The sequence below is a fragment of the Schistocerca nitens genome, chromosome 4 (genome assembly GCF_023898315.1).
Source record: "Schistocerca nitens isolate TAMUIC-IGC-003100 chromosome 4, iqSchNite1.1, whole genome shotgun sequence".
In the NCBI taxonomy this organism is placed as follows: Eukaryota; Metazoa; Arthropoda; class Insecta; order Orthoptera; family Acrididae; genus Schistocerca; species Schistocerca nitens.
The window spans coordinates 877,734,515-877,759,355 of record NC_064617.1 but is presented as its reverse complement, the minus strand read 5'-3'; the positions used below and the strand labels follow the sequence as shown (position 1 = coordinate 877,759,355).

The window sequence follows — 24,841 nt, the reverse complement described above, 5'->3', positions numbered from 1 at the left end:
GCGACTTTTTCCCCGTGCCGTCGTGCCGTCATCATCTCTCGCTGGCGGCCCACACAAACACACACACACACACACACACACACAGTCAGTGTTGCTACTGCCACTATGCGGCGCTGGCGGCGCCGCGGCGCCAGGGTGTGGCGGACGCTGGGGGCGTGGCCTGCTCGCTGCGCCCGCCAATGGCGGCGGCGCCCGCGCGCCGGGTGGGCGTGGCTCCGGGGCGCCACCCCGCGCGGCGTCGCCGCCGCCGCCGCCGCTCGCTCTGGACGCAGCCAGCGAGCGCCAGACGGCAGACGCCAGACGTCGCGACGCCGCTGCAGACATCATGGCGGGCCCGTTCCTGTCGCCGCTGCCGGGAGACCTGCTGTCCGAGTACATGTTCGGCCGCCGCAGGCAGGTGAGTGAGGGCCGCCGCGGCCGACGCCTCAGTACTCAGCACAGCATAGAAGGTCACCTCTGACAGTCGCGTGTAACTTGTACAGCCTCAGGCGATTTCTCTTGAGGAAAGATCCCTACTTTTGTCCCCGTTTCCCTGATCGTCAAATATATTAGGTTGTTACATAAGTTCGTAGCGTTTTTTCATAAGTTTAATGAACTCAACAGATGCATGTAACAGAGACTTGAGTTATCAATAATATATTTTCCTTCATTGTTTACGAAAGTCTGTCGACGCTGGGGTAATTTTCGTTTCCGCAGCTGTATAAATCACTTGGTTTTGTGGCGAAGAACACGTCGAGCCATGTTCAAAAAATGTTCAAATGTGTGTGAAATCTTATGGTACTTAACTGCTAAGGTCATCAGTCCCTAAGCTTACACACTACTTAACCTAAATTATCCTAAGGGCAAACACACACACCCATGCCCAAGGGAGGACTCGAACGTCCGCCGGGACCAACCGCACAGTCCATGACTGCAGCGCCTAAGACCACTCGGCTAATCCCGCGCGGCGTCTAGCCATGTTGGGAGCACATTTTCATGCAGAAACCAAAATCCTTCGAGGTTGTTCGATAGACAACGGAAAAGGTGAAAATTTTAGGTCGCAAGGTCGGTTGAATAAGGTGGGTGCGGAATGACTTCCCAACCCAACTCCATGTATTGCGTTTTTAATCAGTCTAGCAGACTGCGGGCGGGCGTTACTGTGGAGTAGCATCACTTCACGCAGTCTCCCTTCTTGGACTGCGTCTGCGTGACGTCTCAGTTACTATAACTGTAATATCAGCAGTGACGGTTACACCTCGGGGCAGCAATTCGTAATACACCATACCATTGCTGTTCCAACAGATGCACAACGTTATCTTTTGTGGAGGCACGCCGATCTTTGTACGGGGAGTTGCTGCAAGTTTTGGGCTCAACCATTCCTTTCTTTTCCTCATGTTAGCATAAAGACACCATTTCTCGTCACCAGTAACAAAATAGGAGTGAAAAGGCCGGTGTTCTTGACGATCCAATTGATGAAGAGCAACCACAGATGTACATATGACCGCCTGCTGATTTTGTGATTTTGGCTTAGTGCATGCGGTACCCATACATACCATTTTTCAACCTTCACCACTGCATGCAAATGTCTCACTATTGTGGAATGATGGCAGTTCATCATATTTGCCAGTTCTCGAGCACTCTGGCGTGGATAATTCTGGATTAATTCGTTTCATCGAATCCCGGAAGTCTTCTTGAAGGTGAAGAGTGGCTAACATCAAAACGATCCTCCAAATGAGACAACGAGAAAACATTTTCTTGCCGTGCTCCGTCCAACGGAATTATCCGTATACAGGGCGCAAATGTTTCTGACTGCCTCCTCTACTGTCAACCCTTTACTGAACTCGAACAGAGGAATATGCCGGAAATGTGATTTCTCCCCTTGGCACTCCATTTACCTTTCGTCCGCAGCTCCACTCACTATCTACAAAGGACAAAATGACGATACGTAAACACAAATAGGAATAGTGAACTAGAAACTAAAACGACGGTCGATAAATAAACCTACAGAAACCGGAATACCAACATGCAAAACAAAAGCGCTACGAACTTATGCACCAATCAAATATTGTGCAGTTGCTTGTGCAGTACCCCAGTTCTCCTTTTTCACTCTTGGTAGACCATCATCATTGTCTTTCCGTTTATTTTACTTTTCAGAAAGTTTTATTGTTTCCATCTACAACTAACTTACTATGACTGTTGGAGGGTGCTTTGAGTACCGCTGTCATTTTCTCTTTCCTGTTCCGATCGCGAAAAATCCGCATGAAGAGTGACTGGTGGTAAGCCTATGTGTGACATGAAATCTCTCTAATTTTTACCTTCGTGGTGTTTTCGCGAGAGGTACGAAGGGGTGTGCCATCTTGGAGCGTGCCGTCTCGGAATTTTAACAGTGAACTGCTCTGTGATCCAGAAAGCTTTTCTTTTAGCGTCTGATACCGGAGCCGGCTGATCATCTCGCCACGCATTCGCGGTTGCTTATAGAATCTGTAAAGAAACCTGCTGCTCTTCTTTGGGTCTTGACGAACAATATCAAAGTATCAGTCGAACGAGGATTCGTATCGCCGTCTGTCTCTCTTCTGCAGTTCTGCTGGTATTTCAACACAGTTGGGAGGACAGTTTATCGAGTTTTGACAGTGGGTAAACCAATGTCGCTAGCAACAAAATAAACTGTTTTGAAGCATCAGCTACACTGCAGAAAGGAGACAGCAACGTTAACAACAAAACGATCTGATACTAAAAGAAAAGGAAGCCACTGATGACGGGATGTTTTAGCTTCAGCGAAGCAAGAACAGGTAAACAGAGGAAGACAAAATGTTGGAGGTTCTTTTTTTTTTTTTTTTTTTTTTCAAGTCGGAATCCCCACAACGTATTTCACTGTTACAATTATTACCATTTACGACGTTTGTGCCACACTCAGATAGCCAGTGCTAAAACAGAAAGATCACGACTACTATAGCTGAAAATATTAAGCAAAATTAATTAATAAATAAAATAAGATTATATATAATCAAAATATCCACGGGTGTGCTGCCGGTCTATAGTGTCCAACGGGCCCGTTGGACACTATAGACCGGCAGCACACCCGTGGATATTTTGATTATCAAATACGCCGGGAGAAACTCAAGAATCACAAGATTATATATAGTATATACACTATTATATGTATAGTACGGAAGATAACAAAAACATAGAAGTTTTGACGGTAGGAGGTGAAGCACTTCAGGACGTGTTGCCCAATCGGTAGAGCATTTGCCCTCCAAAGGGAAAGGTCCTGGGTTTGAATTCCCAGCCCGACAAACAGTTTTAATCTGCCAAGAAATTCCAGCCCAGTAACAGCAGTACAAGTTGTTTGTGGTTCGGACGGAAAGTAAAATTGTTTTACAACTTTCTCTACTTTCATAGCTGCTCGTTGCAAAGGCGGCGGCTTGACAAATATCAGTATTTAGGACCCTCACTGGCACTCAACTTGGTTTGAACAATACCGCTAAGTGCCGAAAAATGAAGCTGGAATTTGTTCTGCCGGCCGAAGTGGCCGTGCGGTTAAAGGCGCTACAGTCTGGAACCGCAAGACCGCTACGGTCGCAGGTTCGAATCCTGCCTCGGGCATGGATGTTTGTGATGTCCTTAGGTTAGTTAGGTTTAACTAGTTCTAAGTTCTAGGGGACTAATGACCTCTGCAGTTGAGTCCCATAGTGCTCAGAGCCATTTTTTTGAATTTGTTCTCATATTCGTGAACAGCCGTGAATAATACTGTTAACAGGATTTCTGGCGGATTAGTAACATGCTTAACGAGACCTGTAGTTCACCCGAAATCGACTCCTTAATCTGTCACAAACTACACTACACTGCGTTCTGGCACTCCTGTCATTTCCACACACTCCCCTTCCTTGCTAAATTCGTGTACAGTGTGCGGCAAGGATTAACTCCGTAAGTATCCTTACCGGGCCTAAACTCTATAATTTCATCATCATCCATATTTAGCAAGTCGTTTTTGGAAGAAAATAAAATGCAAGTATTTTTAATTCTTCTAGACACAAAGTTACGCGCTTTTAATCAAGAGTCCTTTCGGTCATACGTTGTCCATCTACAAAAATCACACTGGAAAAGGAGAAACGTCTACACTAAAAACTGAAAATTATAAGAGAAATGTTGCCGAATCTACTTGCAAGTGACGCAAAATCCTGGTATGATCACTACTTAGGGAACGGCGCTCGGCAAGTGTCTAGAAGAAACAAAAAAGAAAAAGTTTGTATAATGCTATTTTGTCTAAAACTGACATGGTGAGTAAAATTGCAATCTTTGTGTCTACTTCACATGTGGCAAATAGTTTTTGGCGTGTGTGTGTGTGTGTATGTGTGTGGTGCTTTGCACAATATGGTGATGTGCAAATCATACAAGTGTTGCTTATATTTTGGAATATTTGAAAAATACATTCCTGCAACTTCGGAACAAAATCGCGCGGAATTATCGATGGCACGAACACACCAAGAATACTTCTCCACAGTGGAAGAATAAAATCGAAAACTGACGATCATGTAAAGTATATCTTGCAAATCCAGTGAACAGTCGTTTGATGATGAACTTTACAGTTCGAGACCGGTTACGGCGCTATTTACTTAAATAAATAGCAGTATTAATAGTGGCTGTTTGCTGTCTTCTTCTTTGTAGGAATCAACCTACATTAAAAGTTTGTATATTTTGTGCCAGTCACTTCTGTCCATGGCTAGAACGAAGTTTTTTCCAAAAATTAATGTGTTCCACCTTCTCACGCTCCAGTAATTTTAAAGAGTAAATCTGTCTCTTATCGTTTTGTACTGAAGTTTGATGGAGTCTGCTTAGCGCTTACTAAACGAACCCGTGACGAAATGTATGCCGCTCTCCTTTAGATTTTCGCTGCCTCTTCTATCAGAGGGCCCCAGAATGACGAGAGAGACTAAAGAAAACGTTGAATAACAAATTTTTAAGTTACGTATTTCCTGGATAAGCCACTTTTCCTTTGTACTCATCCACTTATACATGGGCGTTTCTTTTAAAATCACTCTGGACACATAGTGCTAGGTATTTTACATTTGGCCGGCCGGAGTGGCCGAGCGGTTCTAGGCGCTACAGTCTGTAACTGCGCGACCGCTACGGTCGCAGGTTCGAATCCTGCCTCGGGCATGGATGTGTGTAATGTCCTTAGGTTAGTTAGGTTTAAGTACTAATTTCTAGAGGACTGATGACCTCAGAAGTTAAGGCCCATAGTGCTCAGAGCCATTTGAGCCATATTTTACATTTGTGACTACTAGAAGTGGTTAATTCTCGATCGCTGCAGTATGTCAGAGTTGTTTTGTAATTTATGTGAATTCGATACTCAGAGTTTTAGTGCAATCAGAGGCGTCTTTCTACACACCACAGTGCAGTTGTTCACGCTTTGGTGATAGAACAATTATTACGGTGATATATGGAAGGACTGATTCAAAAAGTGGTTCCATGTGGGAAGCATTCGGTTATCTAAAATGACGTATAAATAACTTATTTCAATTTGACATCAGCTACAAATGACGCTTCGAACCTTTCAAACCAACACAAACGAATTCACTCTCGAACAACTTATTCACGTAAGTAGAGTTATCTAGGCACCCAATATATCTGCTCACAACCATCCAAGTGCCGCGTTGCATTGCATACCGTCACTCGCTACTCGACAAACATTTTTTCACTACTCCAAAGACGACGTAGTTTTGTATCATTCTAAACGACATCGCGTATTCGTCTTGTGATATGTGGTTTCAGGACAGCAGTATCGTCTTGAAAACGGAGCATTGTCGCTTGCAATGAGATCTTCCTGCCAGTCACCAACATACCTGTTCAGTAAGGAGAGTCGTTAGAAATCGGAGCGTCGTTTCTTTCTTAAAAAAAAAAAAAAAAAAAAAAAAAAAAAAAACTTCTTGGGTGGGGTGGGGTGGAGAATGGTGCGGGTAAAGGTTTCTAGACGTCAGTCATCATTGTCTAGTTCTAGGTCCTCAATTTTGATATGCGGTTTGACTTTAATCTCATTGCTCCTCAAATTTTTCGTCTTTTGTTGTTTACTCCCAATCCATATTCTGTGCTCGTTGCATTCAGTAGGTCTTGTTGTCATTCCTCAACTTCACAGGCGACAGTAAAGTCATCAGCAAATTTTAGCATTGACATCCTTGAACTCTTGAGTTTAGTCTTACATCCAGACCCTTATTTTATTGCCTTCTTCAGGTATATTACTGCTCCCTAAGTGCGTAAACTTTTTATGCGCACTTTGTGCATACTTTAGTAACTTACTCGACGTATTGTCACGACGTTATTTTCTACTGTGTGAAATATGAACAGAAAATTGCAAGTCGGAATGGCACTGAAAGCCATTCAGTGATTTGAATTATTATAGCAATTTTAACGATAGCCGTTTATGTAATTTTTGTGCAAATTTGACAGAACGGTACTGACGCATTGTGTATATCTTCCAGTAGAGGAAACAGTTAGTAAGAATCCTTACAAAACGATTTTTAAAGCAATAGCACAACATTGAAGTCATGTAGCACACAGTGTTTGTCCAATGTGAACTTATTTTTGGAAACTAGATATTCCTTACACCATACGCATGGTAATGCGGATCAAACCACGACACGATACTTGTGCATATCTGGAGTGCTACAGCTAGCTGCAATTCATAAACTGCACACCGAAGTTTATTTTACGCTACTGCTATTAATCAGATCACCAGCAAACGTCGTCTGTGACATTTACATTCACATTTATATTGTTCCTGTCAATGTGTTGTGCATGGCGGTGAGTAGTTCGTTCCAACAATTGTCTACTTCTGTATCGTTCCTTTCACTTGATAAACGAAGGAAAAGTGACTGAAATTGAAGCAGGTAGTTCCTGTTAATTAGTGTGGACACAGAATAAATTATTAATTGGTTCTTTTTAGCGATCCCCCCGACTCAGATGATAGATATGCTGAAAAGTTCAAAGAAAACTTGATCGAGTCACAAATAGGTACCCCTCTCTTACAATAATGGTTGGTCGTGACTTCAATTTACCATCGATCTGTTGGAAAAAATATTCATTCACAACTGGTGATAGGTGTAAATAATTGTCAGAAATTGTACTAAATGCTTTATCCGAAAATTATTTTCAGCAGTTAGTTCACGAGTCCACTCGAAGTGTAATGGTTGCTAAAACATACTTGAACCCTTAGCAACAAATAATCCGGAGCAAATAGGGACCATCACGATGTATACAGATATTAGACATCACAGAACCGTTGTAGCGAGACTGACCACCGCAACATCCAAATCCACTAAAAGTAAAATAAAAATGTTTCTATTTAGAAAATCAGATAAAAACACGCTTGACGCCTTGCTAAGAGACAGCCTCCACTCCTTCCTAAGTAAATACATTTACATCTACACCTGCATCCACATGGATACTCCACAAATCACACCTAAGTGCCTGGCAGACGGTTCATCGAACCACCTTCACAATAGTTCTCTGTTGTTGCAATCTCGAACAGCGCGTGGAAAAAAGAACAACAATATCCTTATTGTATAACGATGATCGTTTCTCCCTATGTAGGTCGGCGTCAACAAAATGCTTTCGAACTGGAGTGATTGAAATTTCGTGAAAAGATTCCGTTGCAGCGAAAATCACCTTTGTTTTAGTGATGTCCACCCCAAATCCTATATCATTTCCATGACACTCTCTCCCCTATTTCGCAATAATAGAAAACGTGCTGTCCTTTAAACTTTCTCTATGTGATCCGTCAGTCCTATCTGGCAAGGATCCCACATCACGTGGCAGTATTCTAAAACAGAACAGACAAGTGTAGTGTAGGCAGTCTCTTTAATAGATCTGTTACATTTCCTAAGTGTCCTCCCAATAAAACGCAGTCTTTGCTTCGCCTCCCCCACAACACTTTCTATGTGTTCTTCCCAATTTAAGTTGTTCGCAATTGTTATTTAGCTGAATTTACGACGTAGAGATTTGACTAATTTATTGTGTAACCGAAGTTTAGCGGATTTCTTTTAGCACTCATGTGGTTGATCTCACTATTTTCATTATTTAGGGTCAACTGCCAATTTTCGCACCATGCAGATAGATATCTTTTCTAAATCGCTTTGCAATTTGTTTTGGTCTTATGATGACTGACTTTGCTAGACGATAAAGCATCATCTGCAAACAACGTAATACGTCTGCTCAGATTGTCTCCTGAAACGTTTATACAGATAAGGAACAGCAGTGGGCATATATCACTACCTTTGGGGACGCCAGAAATCACTTCTGTTTTACTCGATGACTTTCCGTCAGTTACTACAAACTGTGCCCTCTCTCACAGGAAATCATGAATCCAGTCACATAACTGAGACAATATTCCATAAGCAAGCAATTTCACTACAAGCCGTTTGTGTGGTACAATGTCAAAAGCCTTCGGGAAATCCAGAAATATGGAATCAATTTGAAATCCCTTGTCAATAGCACTCAACACTTCGTGTGTATGAAGAGCTAGTTGTGTTTTACAAGGACAATGTATTCTAAATCCAGTTGACTGTGTGTCAGCAGATTGTTCTCTTCGAGATAATTCATAATGTTCGAACATAGTACATGCTCCAAAATCCTGCTACATAGTACAATGTAAGCGCAGACAAGATATGGCTTGAATTCATAGAAATAGTATCGGTGACAGTAGAAAAATTTATATGAAATAAATTAATAAAAGACGGTGCTGATCGCTCACGTCAGAACACAGTTGCAGAAGCAACGAGAAAAGCGTGGCAAATTTAAAAGAACACAGAATCTCTAAAATTGGCGATGCTTTACTGGAAGTCGAAACTTAGTTTCGCTTTCAATGCGAAATGCTTTTAACAACTTTCACTATAAAGCGCTGTCTCGAAATCTGACAGAACCTCCAAAGAGATTCTTATCTTTTGTATTCCTGCCTTCCTCAGTTGCGTGTAATATTACGGTATATTGATAATTTTTACTTTATGGACGTCTGACTACAACTGAATGAAACACAATTTGCGGTTTTTTCGACATTTCACAGCACTAGGAACTGAACACTTGTTTTGATGCATTGTTTTGTTTTGTGTTGCCGACTGTCAGACGATTCGATCCTTGGCACTAACATCTGACAGTTGGCAACACAAACAAACATTGCATCAAAACAAGTGTTCAGTTCCTTGCGGAAAAAAAACGTAAATTGGCATTTATAAGAAAAAATGCAACAGGAGCGTAATATGTAGAAAATCGTCCACGCAACCTGTAAGTACAGTTCAAAATATTACTACATAATAGCAAAAACCAGCCATCAGAACTGTTTATATCCTATAGGTACATTGACCAAAATGTAAACTCAATAGCAAAAATATGCACATATTCCAGGCCACTGAAGATGCCTTGCAGAAAATAAAGACGAAAATTATGTTTCATTCAGTTGTAGTCGGACGGACCATAAAGTAAACATTATCAATTTACAGTAAGATTCTCATCGTATGTAAAGTAAACCAGCAGTGACACACAATCAGTACCTTCACCAGGCGATAATATTTCCGGTGACATCGCCACGAATGCGGAGTTATTGAACACAGTTTCCAGAAATTCCTTCACCAAAGAAGACGAAATAAATGGTTCAAATGGCTCTGAGCACTATGGGACTTAACATCTGAGGTCATCAGTTCCATAGACGCAGAACTACGTAAACCTAACTAACCTAAGGACATCACACACATCTATGCCCGAGGCAGGATTCGAACCTGCGACCGCAGCAGCGGTGCGGTTCCGGACTGAAGTGCCTAGAGCCGCTCGGTCACCGCAGCTGGCGAAGACGAAATAAATATTCCAGAATTCGAATCGAGAACGACTGCCTACATGATTAACTTAGAAGTAGATATCCTCCGTGTAGCGAAGCAGCTTAAATCACTTAATAAAGACAGGTCTTCAGGTCCAGGCTGTATATACCAGTTAGGTTCCTGTCACAGTATGCTGATGCAGTAGCCCCATACTTAGCAATCATATACCACCGTTCGATCGTAAAAAATCCGTACCTAAACAAAGGAAAAAGAAGTAATCCGCTGAATATCAGACCCATATCACTAATGTCGCTTTGCAGTAAGATTCTGGACATATATTGTGTTCGAATATTATTAATTACGTGGAAGGTAGCGGTCTACTAACAAATAACCAGCACGAATTCGGAAAATATCGTTCTTCTAGAACTAGCTCTTTATTCTCACGAAATAATGGGCGCTATAGGCAGGAGATCGCAAATTGATTCCATATTCCTGGATTTCCAGAAAACTTTTGACACCGTTCCTCACAAGCGACTTCTAATCAAACTGTGTGGCTATGGAGAATCGCCTCATTTGTGCGCTTGGGACTGTGATTTCGTGTCAGAAAGGTCACAATTCACAGTAATCGATGAAAAACGGTCGAGTAAAACGGAAGTGATATCCGATATTCCCCAAGGAATTGTTGTAGGTCCTCTGCAGTTCCTAATCTATATAAATGATTTAGGAGATAACCTGAACAGTCCTCTTCTATTGCCTGGAGATGACGCCGTCGTTAACCGTCTTGTAGTTCACCAGTAGATCAAAATAAGTCGCAAAATGACTTAGACCCGATATCTGAATGGTGTGAAAAGTGGCAGCTGTGTCTGACAAACGTAAGTGTGAGGTCATCGACATGAAAACAAAAAGAAATGCATTAAATTTCAATTACACGATGAATCACACAAATCTAAAGGCAGTCAGTTCAAGTAAATACCTAGGAACTACAGGTACAAACAAATTAAATTGGAACACTTACATAGGAAATGTTATGGGGAAGGCAAACCAAAGACTACGGTTTATTGGCAGAACATTTAGAGAGACGCAATAGGTCAACTATAGAGAGTGCCTACACAAAGCTTGTACGTCCCCTGCTAGAATACTGCGTGCTATATGGGAACCTAACGAAAAAGGACTGACGGAGCGGACTGAAAAAGTTCGAAGATGGGCTGCTCGTTTTTTATTATAGAAAAATAGGGGAGAGAGTGTCATGAATATGATAAGAGAGTTAGGATGACAATCATTAAAATAAAAGCGTTTTTCCTTGCGGCGAGATCTTTACACGAAATTTCAATCATCATCTTTCTCCTCTGAATGTGAAAATATTTTATTGTCACCAGTGTACATAGGGAGAAATGGCCTTCAAAATACAATAAAATAAATCAGAACTCGTACGGAAATATTTGAGTGTTCGTTTTTCCCCCTTGCTGTTACAGAGTGGAACGGTAGAGAAATACTCTGAAGGTGGTACGAACAACCCTCTGCCAGGCACTTGAATGTTAACTGCAGAGTAGTTACGTAGACGTAGATGTATACGTACCGTAATCTATCAAATCGCGCTATCACGACGCCCACACTAGACATTCGCTGGTGGCAGCTGGATTTCCGCACAGTCTTTCTCGAATACTGCGTATCTAAATTCACCCAACAGGGTTTCTCCAGAACATTGTCGGCTTGCTTCCAAGGATTCCCTTTTAAGTTTCCCGAGCATCACTGTTTTACAATAGTATGTACTAGCGTCTTAATACGATCTTAGCAGCCTGTCTCTTAATTACATCGATATTTGTTGTGTTGCCGACATGATAATGACTCCGAATGCTCGAATAGTATTCTAGAATTTGTTGCATTAGTGTCTTGTATGCCATTTCCCCTACAGAACTACATAATTTTCCCAGAATCTTTGCAATAAATCTGGGTCTTCCGTTCGTCTTTTCTATTACAGCTTTATGTGTTCATTCTACTTCATATCACTTCTAATTTTTTAGCCAGTAAACAATTATACGACGAAGTATGATATAGTAGTAGATGAGCTTAGAGCAATAGAGGGGTTTTTGTAAGTGACTTTCTTAGATTGACTTCTGAGTTCTAGACTAGCGATTAGGCTCGTTTGCCGTTTCGGTTGTTTACATTGCACAATGACATCGCTATCCTCAGAAGCGGAGACACGTACCTATTGCAGTAACTCTCTAATGCAACGCCAGAGTTTGTGATCTGCTGCTAACATGCTCTGTCAGACACCTCTCAGTTCTTTAAGGTGACTCATTTTGCTAAAAACCAGGCCTGTGACGTTTACGAATGTTGACAGCCAGAGCGAGAGGACCAGCAGCAGCGAGTACTGTTTGTATAAAGCGTTTATTTTGCATTTTGTTTACGACCTTCCACTAAGGAAGGGATTCTATTAGTGTTTATCTGCTCTGCATAGAAACTAACAGTTCTTGATCGTTAGGAGAGAAATTTATTTTGTACTTATTTGCTGCGCTTAGCTTTTAAATAGTTTTTCTGGGAAAACCTAGCGTAGTTTTCGCGTCTCGTATTTCAGTGAGTGTTTCTTGATTATCAGAGTAGCTCATCAGAAGATTATCTTGGGAATTTGTCACCGTATAGAGTAGGGTAAACATAGTCATGTGTAGGGACTGTGGTTGTTGTGAGCGGACGCAAGGAGAATTGGCCACTCTTCGGGGGCAGGTGGAGGCTTTGTCTGTTAGGCTCATCGAGCTCGAGGCGCAGGCGTCGGCTCGTAGTGGCGTTGGGGCAACTGTGGTGAGACCTATGCCTACTTCGGTGGCCTTGGAATCACATGGAACCCCTGATGTCGCTGCGTCTTCCGGCAGTGAGCATCTTACCGGTCAGCCATCACTCCAGGGTGAATGGCGGACAGTGGTGGGCTCGCGCGTGCCTGGCCGAAAGGCGAAGGTGGGATCTGGCCGCGTGGCAGCTGCCTTACCCCTTTCCAACAGGTACGGGGTGCTTCCTAGTGGTGATGACATCGTTTCCGAGCCACCACAGGATGCCTCGCCTGTTGGGCCAGTGGCCGATTCTCCGGCAAGGTCCCGACAGTCACAGAGGGCGGGCCTATTAGTTATAGGGAGCTCCAACGTTAGGCGGGTTATGGAGCCCCTCAGGAAAATAGCGGGTAGGTCGGGGAAGAATGCCAGTGTGCACTCGGTGTGCTTGCCGGGGGGTCTCGTCCGTAATGTGGAGGAGGCCCTTCCGGCAGCTATTGAACGCACTGGGTGTGACCGGCTGCAGATAGTAGCACATGTCGGAACGAATGACGCCTGCCGCTTGGGTTCTGAGGCCATCCTTGGTTCCTTCCGGCGGCTGGCTGATTTGGTGAAGACAACCAGCATCGCACGCGGAGTGCAAGCGGAGCTTAATATCTGCAGCATAGTGCCCAGAGTCGATCGCGGTCCTCTGGTTTGGAGCCGTGTGGAGGGTCTAAACCAGAGGCTCAGACGACTCTGCGACTATAATGGTTGCAAATTCATCGACCTCCGTTATTGGGTGGAGAACTGTAGGGCCCCCCTAGACAGGTCAGGCGTGCACTACACACCGGAAGCAGCTACTAGGGTAGCAGAGTACGTGTGGCGTGCACACGGGGGTTTTTTAGGTTAGAGGGACCCCCCCTTGGGCGAAACGATAAAATACCTGACGGCTTACCAGAGAGAACATCAGCATCGTTGATAAAGAACGTCCGTCCTCAGAGACCAAAAACAGGAAAAGTTAACGTAATATTGGTAAACTGCAGGAGTATCCAGGGCAAGGTTCCTGAATTAGTATCGCTTATTGAAGGAAATAGTGCGCATATAGTATTAGGAACGGAAAGTTGGTTAAAACCGGAAGTGAACAGTAACGAAATCCTAGACACAGAATGGAATATATACCGCAAGGATAGGATAAACGCCAATGGTGGAGGAGTATTTATAGCAGTAAAAAATTCAATAATATCCAGTGAAGTTATTAGCGAATGCGAATGTGAAATAATCTGGGTTAAGTTAAGTATCAAAGGTGGGTCAGATATGATAGTCGGATGCTTCTATAGACCACCTGCATCAGCAACCGTAGTAGTTGAGCGCCTCAGAGAGAACCTGCAGAACGTCGTGAAGAAGTTTCGTGATCATACTATTGTAATAGGGGGAGACTTCAATCTACCAGGTATAGAATGGGATAGTCACACAATCAGAACTGGAGCCAGGGACAGAGACTCATGTGACATTATCCTGACTGCCTTGTCCGAGAATTACTTCGAGCAGATAGTTAGAGAACCAACTCGTGAAGCTAACGTTTTAGACCTCATAGCAACAAATAGACCGGAACTTTTCGACTCCGTGAATGTAGAAGAGGGTATCAGTGATCATAAGTCAGTGGTTGCATCAATGACTACAAGTGTAATAAGAAATGCCAAGAAAGGAAGGAAAATATATTTGCTTAACAAGAGTGATAGGGCACAAATCGCAGAATATCTGAGTGACCACCATCAAACGTTCATTTCTGAGGAAGAGGATGTGGAACAAAAATGGAAAAAATTCAGAAACATCGTCCAGTACGCCTTAGATAAGTTCGTACCGACTAAGGTCCAAAGCGAGGGGAAAGATCCACCGTGGTATAACAATCATGTACGAAAGGTACTACGGAAACAAAGAAAGCTTCATCATAGGTTTAAGAGTAGTCGAATCATAGCTGATAAGGAAAAGCTGAACGAAGCGAAAAAGAGCGTAAAGAGAGCAATGAGAGAAGCATTCAACGAATTCGAACATAAAACATTGGCAAACAATCTAAAAAAGAACCCTAAAAAGTTTTGGTCATATGTAAAATCGGTAAGCGGATCTAAATCCCCTATTCAGTCACTCGTTGACCACGATGGCACCGAAACAGAGGACGACCGAAGAAAGGCAGAAATACTGAATTCAGTGTTCCGAAACTGTTTCACTGCGGAAAATCGTAACACGGTCCCTGACTTCAGCCGTCGCACGGACGCCAAAATGGAAAATATTGAAATAAACGATATCGGAATTGAAAAACAACTGCTATCACTTAGTAGCGGAAAAGCATCCGGACCAGACGAGATACCCGTAAGATTCTACAGTGATTATGCTAAAGAACTTGCCCCCTTTCTATCAGCAATTTATCGTAGATCTCTGGAAGAACGTAAAGTACCTAGCGACTGGAAGAAAGCGCAGGTCGTTCCCATTTTCAAGAAGGGTCATAAATCAGATGCGAATAATTATAGGCCTATTTCGCTTACGTCAATCTGTTGTAGAATAATGGAACATGTTTTATGTTCTCGTATTATGACGTTCTTAGATAATACAAATCTCCTTCATCATAACCAACATGGATTCCGCAAACAGAGATCATGTGAAACTCAGCTCGCCCTATTTGTCCAAGAAATTCACAGTGCCGTAGACACTGGCGAGCAGATTGATGCCGTATTCCTGGACTTCAGGAAGGCATTTGATACGGTTCCGCACTTACGTTTAGTGAAAAAAATACGAGCTTACGGAATATCGGACCAGGTTTGTGATTGGATTCAGGATTTCCTAGAAGAAAGAACACAACATGTCATTCTTAACGGTTCAAAATCTGCAGATGTAGAGGTAATTTCGGGAGTACCGCAAGGAAGCGTGATAGGACCTTTATTGTTTACAATATACATAAATGACTTAGTTGACAACATCGGTAGCTCCGTGAGGCTATTTGCAGATGACACGGTTGTCTACAAGAAAGTAGCAACATCAGAAGACTCGTACGTACTCCAGGAAGACCTGCAGAGGATTAATGAATGGTGCGACAGCTGGCAGCTTTCCCTAAACGTAGATAAATGTAATATAATGCGCATACATAGGGGCAGAAATCCATTCCAGTGCGATTATGCCATAGGTGGTAAATCATTGGAAGCGGTAACGACCGTAAAATACTTAGGAGTTACTATCCGGAGCGATCTGAAGTGGAATGATCACATAAAACAAATAGTGGGAAAAGCAGGCGCCAGGTTGAGATTCATAGGAAGAATTCTAAGAAAATGTGACTCATCGACGAAAGAAGTAGCTTACAAAACGCTTGTTCGTCCGATTCTTGAGTATTGCTCATCAGTATGGGACCCTTACCAGGTTGGATTAATAGAAGAGATAGACATGATCCAGCGAAAAGCAGCGCGATTCGTCATGGGGACATTTAGTCAGCGCGAGAGCGTTACGGAGATGCTGAACAAGCTCCAGTGGCGGACACTTCAAGAAAGGCGTTACGCAATACGGAGAGGTTTATTATCGAAATTACGAGAGAGCACATTCCGGGAAGAGATGGGCAACATATTACTACCGCCCACATATATCTCGCGTAATGATCACAACGAAAAGATCCGAGAAATTAGAGCAAATACGGAGACTTACAAGCAGTCGTTCTTCCCACGCACAATTCGTGAATGGAACAGGGAAGGGGGGATCAGATAGTGGTACAATAAGTACCCTCCGCCACACACCGTAAGGTGGCTCGCGGAGTATAGATGTAGATGTAGATGTAGATGAATGTTGCCTGAAATTATTCAGTATTTCTCAGAATAACTTTTATAATTTTTAGGTTTGATTCAACACACACACACACATAGACACACACAAAAGACAAAGGAAAGTACACGTATATATAACTTCCTCCCTTTTTCAGTTACACAATAGCTCGCACTATGAAAGATATGTACCTAAAGGTTGGGAAGTTGCTCAGGCCACACCAACACACAAAGATTAAAATAAAAGCCATCGGCAAAATTAACGTCATTTTACACTGGAAGTTTTGAGCATATTTTGTGTTCGAGCATTATGAGAGACCTCGAAATTATCAACTACTGTTTCATACTTCGTCGGGTTCAGAACGATGGGTACGTATTGGATCTCAACTTGATTCCATATTGCTGGATTTACAGAAAAATGGTTCAAATGGCTCTGAGCACTATGGGACTTAACATCTGAGGTCATCAGTCCCCTAGAACTTAGAACTACTTAAACGTAACTAACCTAAGGACACCACACACATCCATACCCGATGCAGGATTCGAACCTGCGACCGTAGCGGTCGCGCGGTTCCAGACTGACGCGCCTAGAACCGCTCGGGCACTCCGGCTGGCGGTTTTACAGAAAACTTTGGAGCCAATTTCTCATAAGCGACTTGTAATAAAAATACGTGCTTATATAACATCGTCTCATCTATCCAGCGAGATACCTGATTTTCTGTCAGAAGGGTCACAGTCCGAAGTAACCGACAGGAACGCACCTTGTGAAACCGAAGCTTTATCTGGCGTTCCCCAAGGATGTGTGACAGGTCAGTTCCTATTCTTTATAGTATAAACGATTTAGAAAAGCCGGCCGTTGTGGCCGTGCAGTTCTAGGCGCTTCAGTCTGGAACCGCGTGACCGCTACGGTCGCAGGTTCGAATCCTGCCTCGGGCATGGATGTGTGTGATGTCCATAGGTTAGTTAGGTTTAAGTAGTTCTACGTTCTAGGGGACTGATGACGACAGATGTTAAGTCCCATACTGCTCACAGCCATTTGAACCATTTTTGATTAGGAAACAATCTGAGTAATCTTCTTAGACTGTTTGCAGATAAAGCTATCCTTTTCTTTTAGTAAGTCAATAGAACATCGAAGCGAATTACAAAATGTTTTAGCCAATATACCAGTGCGACGGCAAAGTGGCTGATGATTCTGATCGATGAAAACCTCTGTGGCCTGCACGTGAGTGCTAACATCGTTCCGCCGAGTTACTGTTACGCAGTAAATGACTTTTTTTAATTTGTCGAGTCAACTACAAATGTAAGAATTAGAGTTAGGAAAAAATTAAAATGGAATTGTCACCAAGAAGTTCTTCTGGTGAAGACCAAACAAAACTTTCGTTTTATTGGCAGAACTCTCGGAAGGTTCAGGAAACCCTCGAAAGAAACTACTTACACTACTCCTGTCTCGTCTTGTAGACTATTGCTCCGCAGTGTCGCATGCGTACCAAATAGGACTGCTAGAAGCCATCGAAAATTCAAAGAAAGGTGGTTCGTTTTGTGCTGTCACGAAATAGAGGAGAGAGAGTGAACGAAATGGAATGGCAATAATTAGAAGAAAGGCATCACACCTTTGCGTCAAATTTCAGTCAAGAACTTTCTCCTTCGAATGTGAAAATATTTAGTTGCCTTTCCCAGGTAAATAGGGAAGAATGACCAGCGCGATAAAATGTAAGTCAGAGCGCGCACTGAAAACATTAGGTGTTGATCTTTCCCAATCACTGTTTGAGAGCTTTGCCCTGCATCCCATGCAACTGTTCCTGCATTACCTATCAATGCGTCACTGTAGATACAATCCAGAACATCTCGAACATTGCGACTGAAATATATTGCAAAAAATGGTTCAAATGGCTCTGAGCACTATGGGACTCAACTTCTGAGGTCATTAGTCCCCTAGAACTTAGAACTACTTAAACCTAACTAACCTAGGGACATCACGCCTAGAACCTCCCGGCCACTTCGGCCGGCCAAATATATTGCAGCTCTATCTTGTATAAACAATGTGCGTCCTCGTAATGCGAGAGCAGACACTGTGCTACTTCTGCAGGAGAATCACGCAGCTCCTGTGAGACGTATAAGGTGAATTCATGGTCCTTCGGAATAGTCATCAACCAGCACAAAAATTTTAAAGTGCTTCAGGTGGCTATCTGGAATACTGACTTTCATCACACCACCAATGTGATGAGAGTGTACGCGTGTATACAAGCAAACGGAACACACCTTAAACGTTTAATGTTTCTTCTCAGATGAGCCCGCAGCAGACATTAGATCAGTGAACGACGTATTAAGTATTTTTCCATTCTGTGCTGCACACTTATTTTATTAGCTCGTTATTAGCATATGACAAATCACGTTTCGGCACTCTGCCATTTTCAAGTGATTCCGCTGTATACAATACACAGTTTCTTTATATAGAATTATCAAAATATAAGTTTGAAGGATTACGTCTATTTTGGCTGATATTAACGATCTACGTATCACAATGAAGTGTCGTGGAGTGTCTGCTGAGATTGTTTCTCAGTTTCCGTGCTGTTGAATTTTCTCCGAACTCTGTGTATGGTGTGCACTTTTCTATTTGCACTTAATGTACGTTTGACAACACGATCCACTTACGTTCCGCGAATATGAATTGCAAATTTATTGTAAACATGCTCGTATGTGTGTCACTGGAGTGGACTGCGCAGTCAGACGAACGTAAGCGAAAAAAAATAAAAATAAAAACTGCGCTCCATACATAGTGTTCTGACAAACTTCAACAGTATGGAAACTGAGAAACAATCTCAAAAGAGACTCCAAGACTCTGCATTGTGACACATAAAACGTAAACATCTACCGAAACAGACGCAAGCCATCAAACTCATGTTTTTACAATTTTATACAAGAAAACTGTATACTATATATATCAGAATTACTTGAAAATGGCAAACTGCCGAAACGAGACGTAAACAACGACCTAGTGAAATCAATGTGCAGCAGAAAACGGAAAAATAATTTGTTGTGAGTGTCTAACATGAGAGTTTTTCAGAATGTCCTTCAATAACACAAAATGAAGGGTTATGGGACATACGTTCTTGCGAACTCTTTTCCACATCTGCTTCTGCGTCTGCATCTACACTTTCACTCTGCAGGCCACTGTGAAATGCATGGCAGAGGGAATTTCCCGCTGCACTGCATATTAGGTTTCTTTCCCGTTCCCATGCGGAGTGATGGATGGACGATTTCTTAAACGCCTCTGTGTGCGATACAATTGGTCTGCCCTTCCTCTAGCGAGCAACTCGTAGGAGGCTGTCCAAAGATTGTTCACTAAATACTGGTTCTCGTAACGTCTTAAGGGGAGCCGGAGGTGGTCAAATCCAAAAAATTACGATTTTTTTTTGCTACCGGAAATTAATTGCAACATTCCTCTTTAATGTAAACTTTGAATTATTGTTCTACTCGCCCTAGAAGTGGAGTTATTACCATTTTCCCCCACGCCTGCAGAGGAAATGGGCGGCCGCTGAATGCATCTCATACCCTCTCGTGACTTCCTGGCGAACTGCTTGGGATTTTCTCGGCCTGTTACGCATACAGCGCCTTATGTTACGCATACAGCGAGTGTGCAAGGGTTGGCTACATTGTTATCTGTGACAAATATTACCCGTATTTCCTTACAGCTTACTCCTATTTTCCTCAGAATTTCGAACATCTTGCTCCATTTAATATTGTCGTACACTTTGGTTCTGGTTACGATGCCACGTTTTAGTAACCGTGTACATAAGAAGAGGAAGAACGTAGGGAAAAGAAAATTAACACTAATACCAAGTTGCGATACTACAATGAATAAGAGCGCGGAACATCGTCTCTTTGCGGTTTGCCGTTTCGAATTAGTTCAGTGTTGCGCCTGTTGTTGGTAGTATTATACTTCTTGTGTAAAGCGGGTAATATGCAGTATGTACAAGAATCAGGAGGGAACAATAAAACCAATTTTTCATGACTTAGCACAGCCAGAATTGTTACACAAATGTCTACACGGAAAGACGCAGAATCATAATGAGAGCGTAAACAATTTGATTTGGAAAGTGATTCCTAAAAGGGTGTTTGTAAGCATAAGAACACTGCACTTTGGCATTTATGATGCAATAGCAACCTACAACCAAGGGAACAGTGTGAAGTGTGAAGTTCTGAAGGCATTAGGATTTACAGCTGGGGTGAACACTGTACGAGCACTAAGAAATATTGACAGAGAAAGGATAAGAGGAGCAGAAAGAAGAGAAAGGCATATGAAGTATGATGGAACAACAGGCCAGAAAAGAAGACAGAAGAGGAAGTTTTTGGAGGATGAAGAAGAAGACCCTGATAATCCATCCTATAGTAAAGGAATGTATTGAGAAACTTTGATAGCCATTTCCCGTAAATTAGAATTTTTCGAATATAAGGAACATTTTCTCAAAATCCACTCAAGCTAGAGAGATGAAATTTTTATACAGCACTCCTAGTGGTCAAACTTACATTGTAACGCAGCCATTTGGCAATATGTTCAGTAGTTTCATTTCAGTTTAATTATAAAGCAATTATTTGTAAAAAGAATTTGGGTCATTAATAAAAAAAATAATTGGAAGGAAACTAGAAAAGATACTCCAAAATCCCTCTGTCATAACTGCAATACTAAACCTCTCTATATGTAAAAAAAAATTCAAATTTTTCTATTCGGTAGTTTATTCATAAATGTTCCTCAAACTTAGTGATTTTAACATGGGATGCATAAGCACCTCCGGCTCCCCTTAAGTGGGTGGAATTAAATTTTCACTGTGCAGCCGCGTGTGCGCTGATGTGAAACTTCGTGGTAGATTAAAACTGCGTACCGGACCGAGGCTGGAAAACAGGAACTTTGCCTTTCGCGGGAATGTGCTTGTGCCAGAGAAAGTCAAAGATCCCGAGTTCGAGTCTCAGTACAGCATACAGTTTTAATCTTCCCAGGAAGTTTCTTAAGTGAGCTTTCAGAGGATGGGATCTGCCAGTTGAAGGTCTTCAGATACCCGTTGCGCTTTGCCGTACGTCAAAGTTGAGTCCATATGCGCTGCCCTACTTTATTTGTATTCAGTATTCCCTGTTTGTCCTACTTGTTATGGGTGGCGCAGGTGGCCTCTTTCGAAGTGAAGAATTCGCTCGGATACTTTGTAAAAGTACTTCCGATACGCCCTGCATACTCTCGCCCGCTGCACAGAGCGTGTTCAGGGGACCGCCCGGAAACTTGCGGCCACATCATGATGTACGCCAAGAACCGTGTCAGCAGCCAGCGTAATTTTTTTTCCGAAACGGTTGAAAATCTCGCAAGAGAAAGCAAAGAGGACTGGGGTTTAGCGTTCCGTCAACGTCGACATCATTAGAGACGGAGCACAAGTTCGGATTGTTTCAGGGATGGGGAAGAAAATCGGCCGTTCCCCTTCAAAGGAATCATCGCGTTCATTAGGAAAATCACGAAAAAGCTAAATCTGGATAGTTGGTCGAAAATCTCGCAATAAGGTCATCGGCATGCAGTCTGCTGTCCACGGCGAGTCGCCTAAGAAGAACACTCCTTTTACTGCCTTGACTTTTGAAAAAAAAAAAAAAAAAGTTCTTACGTGGTTAATACTGTTAGGTTGTATTACCTTAGATACTGAAGGAAATAATTTTTTACGATAGAACACTGTACTTTTTTAAAAGGCATTCGACAGTCAGTAAAAGACGAGTGCAGTGATACAAGTTTTGTTGAGTTTGTCGTTAATACTTCTCGCAAAAGTGCTCCAGCAGTATGCTGCAATTAAGACGCAAGGATTTGGGAATCAGCTATTGCTGTGTAAGCACAGCTAAACCGGCGAATCCTAAAAGATTGTTATAGGACCATTACTTTTCATAACCTAGTGGATGAAGTCCGAAGTTGCATGAGGCTTCTCGCGGGCAGTACTGTTGTGTACAGGGAAGTGGCGACGCTAGAAAATTGTAGTTAGGCGCAGTAACACTTGCACACGATCGATGCTTGGTGTAGCGATTGTCAGTTGACCCTCAACATAAAGAAAACCATCGCATTGCGAATATATAGGCAGGGAGACGCATTAGATGAGCGCACAACAATCACTGGCATCAGTCACGTACAGAGTGTCGCATAAGTGTTGCGACCAACTTCAAAGGCTTGTAGAGGGAGTCTCGAGGAATAAATAGAGCATAAGAACCCGAGTCCAGAAAAATCATCCAACGACGCTACAGGGCGTCAGAGTTATAGGCACCGGCGCCTGCCGCTAGGCCACCCTGTCAGCAACAAATGTGACTCTGTACGGTGACTGACCGTAGGGGAAACGTCTTGCAGTGTTGTTTGTTACTCAGTGATCGCAAGTAATTGCCACGATCGCCAGTGGACAAGATGGAGCTACCTGATGCGTAGAAAGACCTTGTCTTCTATGAATGTGATGCTCTGTTGTCTCTGTGGATGACAATTTTCGACTAATCTGCAGTTTATTTTTCTCCTGGAACCCTCTAAAATGGCCAGTGATTTTTGCACAAAGGAGAAAAATAAACTGCGGACGGAAACCTGTGTCTGAAACCATCATCGACCGAGGCAGCATATCGTCGCATTCCTAGGAGACAAGGCCCATATATGCAGCAGCTAGCTCCATCTTCTCCACTGGCGACCGTGGCAAGCAGTCGCCGTCAGCATACAAAGACACGTTTGCTGGCGAAGGGGTGACTTGGCGGTAGGCACTGGCACTTATAGCTGCGACGCCCTGTATCGGCGTTAGATGTTTCCTGACACGGGTTCCTATCCTCTAATTGTTCCTCGAGACAGCCTCTACAACCCCCCGAAGTTAGTCCTAACATTTTCACGACATCCTGTATGCTAAATATCTGGGAGCATGCATCAGAAGCGATTTAAAATGGAACGACCAAATAAAACTAAACGCAGATGCCAGACTGAATTCATTGAAATTATCCCCAGTAAATGTCGTCCTCCAACGAAGTAGCTTAGAAAACCCTCGTTCGCCCAGTTCCTGAATTTAGCTTGTTAGTCTGGCATCCGTACCACATAGGAGTGATAGAGGAAATAGAGATCCAAAGAAGAGCAGTACGGTTCGTTACACGTTCACTTAGTAAGCGCAAAAGCGTCACAGAGATGCTCTTTCAACTCCAGCGGCAGACGTTACGCGAGGTATACATGAAGACCGAGGCGACGAAAGAAAATTTGAACTAAGACCGGTGTAAGCAATCAAATAGTTTCGTCTGATTAAAGCAACTACGCCTGGGTTTCAGGCAGGATCCCTCACTTCGTTCAATGCTGAGGTGCTATGCCAGTACAGTTGGAGAGCCTCTGCAATGATGTCCGAGTTTAGTGGGAATACCAAGTGGTGGACTGACGCGTAAATGGGAATTTGGACTGTTCAAATAACTTACGGGTTTGCCGCCGGGTGACGTCGTTGACCACCGCCGATATTTCGACAGGACCACACCCTGCCATTCTCAAGGCGCAAATGCAAGGAGGAAGTAATGTGTAAGGAAATTTAATACCTCGGTTCACAGAGAAGAAACAAGAAAGATACAACACAGAGAGAAAAGTTAAGGAATTTGGACTGTTGAGAGAGGCCTGCAAGGATAGTCCGTTCAGCTGTGATCTGCCTAGTGAACAGGAGACACTGGTTCGAATCCTGGCCTTGGTACAGACTTTCAATCGTTGCTTCAGTCTGCATATATATACGTATATATACACGAGGATAAGTCAATTATTTTCCTATATATACACGAGGGTAAGACAATTATTTTCCGCAAAGTAGTTATAAAATTTTATTGTAATTAAATAGGAAACTTACAAGAACATCATTTTTCGACATAGTCTCCTTGCGTTTCAATGCACTTGGTCCATCGCTGAACAAGCTTCCTGATTCCCTCCTCATAAAAGAAGGTTCTCGGTTGAGCTGCGAGCCATGAATGCACCGCTTCTTTCACTGCTTCGTCAGAGGCTAATCAAAAATGACTCTGAGCACTATGGGACTTAACATCTGTGGTCATCAGTCCCCTAGAACTTAGAACTACTTAAACCTAACTAACCTAAGGACATCACACACATCCATGCCCGACGCAGGATTCGAACCTGCGACCGTAGCAGTCGCGCGGTTCCGGACTGAGCGCCGAGGCTAATCGACGGCCCCTTAATGTGTGTTTGAGTGGACCAAACAAGTGATAGTCAGAAGGGACAAGATCGGAACTATATGGAAGCTGATCTAGTATTTCAAATTTGAGTTTCTGGAGCGTTTCAGCAGTGTGGGCAGCAGTACGCGGACGGGCGCTGTCGTGCAACAACACAACAACTTTTGACAGCAATCCTCGGTGTTTCTTTGCTTCGAATTGCAGGCTTTAGCCTGGCAGTAAGCATCTCACTGTAACTTAAACTGTTTATTGTTGTGCCAGAACTGGACCTTGTGCGTCCCAAAAAACCGTAAGCATTAGTTTTCCTGCGGACGGTTGGGCGAATCTGGATGTT

At 42.9% G+C, this 24,841-nt stretch overlaps 1 protein-coding gene across 1 annotated transcript in view; it reads left to right on the top strand.

Moving 5' to 3' along the window:
* Positions 1–307: 307 nt before the first annotated feature.
* The window catches only part of LOC126252637 (dorsal root ganglia homeobox protein-like), a 123,882-nt gene continuing 99,348 nt past the window's right edge, over positions 308–24,841 (top strand). The window contains exon 1 of the mRNA XM_049953540.1: positions 308–397. Coding sequence (XP_049809497.1) covers positions 326–397 — 72 coding nt within the window. The 5' untranslated portion in view covers positions 308–325. The remainder of the gene's footprint in view (positions 398–24,841) is intronic.